Raw genomic sequence first — 5,690 nt, 5'->3', positions numbered from 1 at the left:
CGGGTTGAACCCGGAAATCCCGTTCCCAACGAGAACGGTACAGTCGACATTTCCATAAAAACACATGCAATAAGTAAAACACAGTAAGCACGTAAATAACAATCACAATCACGCCCGTATGGAGTCCACCATAGGGCTTAGCCGTATACCTATGTCAAGTCCATGACCAGGGGCGAATCCACGCCCGTCACTCGCGTGACGTTGGCCATCGCATCGCATGCGATCGTGCGCGTCTCCTACGCCTGTCACTCTCGTGACTACCGATGTTAAGTCCATGACACAACGGGAAATACAATCATACCCATATGGAGTCCACCATAGGGTCCAGCCATATACCCTAGTCAAGTCCATGACTAGGTGCGAGTCCACGCCCGTCAAATCCATGACGTTGGCCGTCGTGTCGCACACAACTAAAACGCGTCTCAAACGCCCGTCAAGTCCATGACGGTGATGGTTCCACAACCATCCACAAACACAATCATGCTTAACTCGCACGCACGAGCAAGCTACACACATGGCACACAACGTGCAACATCCCCATAGTACAACCATACGTATCACGGTATCCGGTCCCTACCGAGCTACCGTTTAACGCCATGCAAATTCTACCTGCATACAATCACACAACGATCACTCGTATTTCGATATCGCACATCTCACTATGCTACGCAACGTTCTGGCGGAACTCGGTTCGATTGTGATTGTGACGATCTACGATTGCGCCATCGTTCCTTGATAAATGGCTTTGGCGTCGTGCGACTTACGCATTCAGGTTTGCGTGTATCACCCGAATGCTTGACGAGGAAGTACAGTTCTTTGGCAATCGCGCTAATGCTCCATTTGCCATGGACCGGTACCCAGAGCTGTGATATCGATGGCCGATGAGGAATGTGAAGATCCCTTGAGGACCTCGCAAACGATTTTGCGTGGACTGTTGCTCCTCGTGTTCGACACGGGCATGAACGAGTTATTGTATTTACCTATGTGTGAGATACACATAGAGATGATTGACATATTTTGTTTGAGATTGTTGATTGATTCAATGATGATTGATTTGATTGATATATCACCTCGCATGTATATATAATATTGATGTTATTGTTTGGCCATTTTCAATAAAAATAGAAATCTCGGATTACACCCGAATTCATTCCTAAGCACGTAGCTTGGGACGTTGTTATGAAACATTTCAGATAATGAGCAAGAGTAGTGGTTGAGGTAGACGCGAGACCTGGTGACAATTCACTTTCTAGATCATGTATAATTAATTATCTTTAACACATTTCGCTTTTGAAAATCAAGAGTGGTGATTTTAGACTTTTGTATTATAGTTTTCGCACTACGCGTATTATTTATTGGCATCTTTGCATACGTGTGCAAACGTACTAATATATTTTATAATATCTTTCTTTGAATTATATTTAAAATAAATGATTTTAATATTTTGCGATTTTATATTTCGGAATTTTTCAATTGTGATTTTACATGTCTAGGTGGCACAACCTCTAAGCGGAATACAGGTTACGGATGTCACAACTTTTGTGGCAACTGAATCTTTAAAAAGATAGGAGAAGTGCATGTGAATGACGCTCGCTCTCTAAATGGACATTCAAACATGTATTAGAAGTAAGTTTCGCTTCTTTCTTTACCAGTTGAATCATCTAATTTTGTGTTATATACATACATATATACATATAAGTTTATATAGCTCTAAAGAGAAAATATTGAATTATTCAATTTATTTCTGGATACATCATAGAAAGAAGTTCATTCAAAGGCAATTAGAGTTTTGACCAATTCCACCGAAGAAGAGGTGTGATCCCAACTTAGGGTCAAGACGGTTATAATGTAAATTGTAACATCCCTTGTCAGTGACGAAGGGAAAGCCTTTTTCGGGCTCCTTCTTCAGGTTCCGCTGGAGTACGGTAATGCGGCTTATTAAAGCCGCCTTCCCACGACCATCCTCCGCGAAGCGGCCACTTCCCATGCAAGTGGAAGTGTGTCGCCCATTCTTCCTTAGATTATTGATCTCTCCTCCCCATACCGCTTTTGATGCCAAGTCCTTTAGAAATGGAAAGAGAGAATTCGGCCAATAACCGACTTGGCGATTATTGGTTAGGAGCCACCAATTTCCGCTTATGGGATCCTACCATACATCAAGCAGTTAGTTTATCAATATATGATGTGCAACATGAATTAGTTTGCATTTCTCCATCTTTTTAATTTGTTATACCTTCCTTATAAGAAAGATGCATTTATATTCCGGACCACTAATTGTTGAATAGCGGTTGAAGGCCGCACCAACGGCGGTCTTGCTGCTGATTTGGACAAAGCCCTGACATTTGAGGTCGTAGCAGCCTGTTTTCTCGTACCCGTCACCCTATTTTGTTGAGTTTTTCATTAATGTGATCGTGGTACATAAGGATATGTGTGGCTTAATAGCTAGGCCATATATGAATAGGGAAAAGGACCGAGAAAATATTTGATGAAACTTACAGTCCAATAAACAAAGAGTCTCGGGTTTCCATCGCCGTACAATATTGGATTTACCTATGAACAAAATGCAGGAAGAAAGATCGATCATCACATGTTATTTTTTTTTTTGAATCATGACAGAAATATGAAACAAAGCCTATGAACGATCGAGAACCTGCCAACCCGCTTCCATCACATTAACTCCCTGCTGATTAGAACCTTTGCTAGAAATCCACATCTGGCCCGTACTTAGTTCATTATACTGTTCAACATATGGTTTCCACACAGTGATCCAAGCCTCGCTTCCTTGGTAATATTCATTCTCCACTACCAACGTGGCATGCTAATGAAAAAAAGAGTCAAAATTAATTAAAAACAAACATATATATGAGGATTGAAAATTTGTGAAATTGCAAATGAAATACTAATGAAGGAAACTCTACGAATGGCGTCAGAAGAACCTTTGGAAGGCACTCATACTTAAATTTTTTTTTATATTGATTTTGCTTAGTATTACAAATGAAGGAAAAAAAGACTATTTATACTCATTTCATAACAACTATTCATAAAAATGTCCTAAGTAAAATATTTTAATATCTAGATTTTCTATTATAATATCTTAATATGTCGTTATAAATATCTAGATATTTTTTTCTTATAATATTTTTAAAAAAAAATTAGGTCAGAAATTATTTTTGGATTTGGTCCAGTTTATTTTGGATCAATGATCCAAAATCAAACTTACCCTAAGATTAATTTGAATGACATTAAAACTTAATCAAAATCAACTTTAACCTCAACAATATACCTCGCGTTTTGCCCATATGTTTTGAGTTGGGCGAAATCTAGATCCAGGGATGCTATAATTTGAATATTTTTTCCCGTAATTTTTTATGGAACCCCAACGTAAGAGATCTTCTCTTGTTGTTCTTCTTATCGGAATGGTGTTCTCTGGGCATTCTCCGTTCCTATGCCATACTTGAGCTATGCCATCGGTTTTTGATGAAGGATCTTCTTGGAGAAAACTTGGTCTCAACTATTTGACATTGTTCAGATTATAACGACATAAGAAAATATTCTGAGAAGAAATAGCAAATCAATGCTTTAGAAGTGAAAATATAAGCCAACAACATAAAATATTTAAACGGAGACATGCCAAAAAACTTCTACAGATAAGACATACCTGAATAGTGTGGTTCTTTAATAAAGGATGGTCGAAAGCGGGTTGATTGGTGATATGAACACAATCTATTATATCTCCATCTGGACTCTGTTTAAAAGTAAAATAATAATTTAAGATTAAAAAAAAATATGAACGGTTTTCATCTCGTGACTCAATTATACAAAAAATGTATAAAAAAACATTTAAGAAATCTTATAGTTTATATATGCATTGAGATTACTAACCTTGATAGATTTAACAGCGGGTTTGTTGATTAGTTCCAAGTGTCTTTGTATCTCAACCTCCTGCAGTTTTGAAATATCTATCTGTGCAGAGGAAGTAGTGATTATCAACACCGTGATTATCGGAAACAGCAGCAAATTGATCCTCCGATCAACAATGAAGACATGAGATGCCATTAAGAAAGACAGAGATCAAAAGCTTAATTTGAGATTGTTGGTATAACTCTCGTTTCCAATTGTTTGGTATTTATAAGCATAGAAATAAATATATAAGAAAACATAATACAAATTCAAGGATTGTTTGGTATTTTTCCATACGTGCAAGGATTATAAAAAATAACTAAAGTATGAATACTCACAAGTTACATAATATACTAGAATATTAGAAAATTGGAAATGTTCATAAATATACCATAATTTACTAAATATTCAATTTTAAAATTGGTGCATGTTTGTGGATTTATAATAGTCAATTCGATCCATTCATACTAAATAGATAATAGAAATACCAAATGTTTGGGATTTATAAGTATAGAATCTGTTCACACCCCAAACAATCGGATTTTTTTACCATACGATATAGGTGACTTGGTGCATGTAACAAATCAGTTATATTTGGTATTATTGGTTCATTTTATTGATAACTACAAACGAATATTTTCCAGAAGAAGATTCTAATAAACATTTTTATTAAAATGAACCGATTTTTTACTTATTAAACAGTTTCTGTGAAATCTTAAATAAATATCCAATGTAGATTTAAAGAATTACACAAAAATATTAGAAAATATTATTAAAATATTATGTAATGTTTACATTTTAATTTATTTTTATATTATAAATTTTTGTAATAATTGAATAAGATGTAAGACAATTATATGTAAAAATCGTTTTGAGACACATTGAAAAATCGATGGTCGATTCACCGGTCAAGTTTTATATGCATTTTGGAAAATATAAAATAAGTACCAAATTTTGTACTTATTTTCCTTCCCAAATATAATTAACTAAATTATTGTTTACCTAATCCTAGATATTTTATATGTTAATGATTATTATGTGGAATATAAATATTTTATTTTTAATTCTGTTAATTTCATATTGTCGGTAATGATGGTTTGTTGCTTCAAATTGATTAATCAATTTTCAACGATTTGTTACTTCAAATAGATTAATCGATCTTCAACCACTAACACATAGAATAGGGGTTTGTTCTTATCGCAATTTAATTGTGGTACACAAACGGTCTCCGGGTCTTGAGAAATATAGTCGGACCAACTTTTGAGTTAACAAAAAAAAACACACATAGATTATAGTATGTAATTGCATTATACGTATGAGAAAACAAAAAATATTATTTCCGAAATCTTTGTCATTACTCTTTCTTTTACCACGGATGAATCCTTTTGTAATGGGTAGTTTGACTTTGATTTCTAATCTGTCTACGTGGAAATCCACGTCATCATCAATGAGGTAAATTCTAGCCCCGATGGGTTTTATCCCTTCAGATGCATCAACCAGAGTCCATACTTGGTTGTCTGACATGATTGCATCTCGGACTTCATAGCCTCGCGCCATTTTTCGGAGTCCGGATTCACCATTGCCTCTGGGTATGTGGTGGGCTCTTCATGTTCTAATAACATGAGTTCCTCATTCCCAGTCACGAGAAATCTATATCTCGTTGGTTCTTGGCGAATCCTGCCTGATCTCCGAGGTTCACTCGTCAAAGGTTGAGTCATAACCGGCAGTGAAACAGGTTGAACTTCTTCGACTTGTTCACTCGGCTCAGCATCTACTTGCTGCTCTCGAAC

The 5,690-nt window shown here is 35.9% G+C and overlaps 1 protein-coding gene and 1 long non-coding RNA gene across 2 annotated transcripts; both read right to left on the bottom strand.

Moving 5' to 3' along the window:
* Positions 1–1,771: 1,771 nt before the first annotated feature.
* Positions 1,772–2,776, bottom strand: LOC104804730. Its single transcript, XM_019204194.1, has 4 exons — positions 2,651–2,776; positions 2,497–2,550; positions 2,234–2,380; positions 1,772–2,146 (listed from the first exon to the last, which is right to left on the bottom strand). Exons 1-4 carry the CDS (start codon positions 2,711–2,713, stop codon positions 1,772–1,774), a joined length of 639 nt encoding a protein of 212 aa, XP_019059739.1. The 5' UTR covers positions 2,714–2,776.
* Positions 2,777–3,408: 632 nt separating this feature from the next.
* LOC109116103 lies at positions 3,409–3,953 on the bottom strand. The gene is made up of 3 exons (XR_002023666.1): positions 3,883–3,953; positions 3,659–3,745; positions 3,409–3,511 (listed from the first exon to the last, which is right to left on the bottom strand). It is a non-coding gene; the product is annotated as an uncharacterized LOC109116103 (long non-coding RNA).
* Between the last annotated feature and the right edge of the window lie 1,737 nt (positions 3,954–5,690).

This window comes from Tarenaya hassleriana, unplaced genomic scaffold, assembly GCF_000463585.1.
Source record: "Tarenaya hassleriana unplaced genomic scaffold, ASM46358v1 Cleome10, whole genome shotgun sequence".
In the NCBI taxonomy this organism is placed as follows: domain Eukaryota; kingdom Viridiplantae; phylum Streptophyta; class Magnoliopsida; order Brassicales; family Cleomaceae; genus Tarenaya; species Tarenaya hassleriana.
This window is presented reverse-complemented; position numbering and strand designations above follow the sequence as displayed.

What these genes read in the sequence shown, in the direction of transcription:
- LOC104804730 (XM_019204194.1), bottom strand. Translation starts at nt 2,713, where the DNA reads ATGTGGATTTCTAGCAAAGGTTCTAATCAGCAGGGAGTTAATGTGATG. An exon ending in GACTCTTTGTTTATTGGACT is followed by an intron (nt 2,381 to 2,496) that starts GTAAGTTTCATC and finishes TCAACAAAATAG; the next exon opens with GGTGACGGGTACGAGAAAAC. An exon ending in GCATCTTTCTTATAAGGAAG is followed by an intron (nt 2,147 to 2,233) that starts GTATAACAAATT and finishes GATGTATGGTAG; the next exon opens with GATCCCATAAGCGGAAATTG.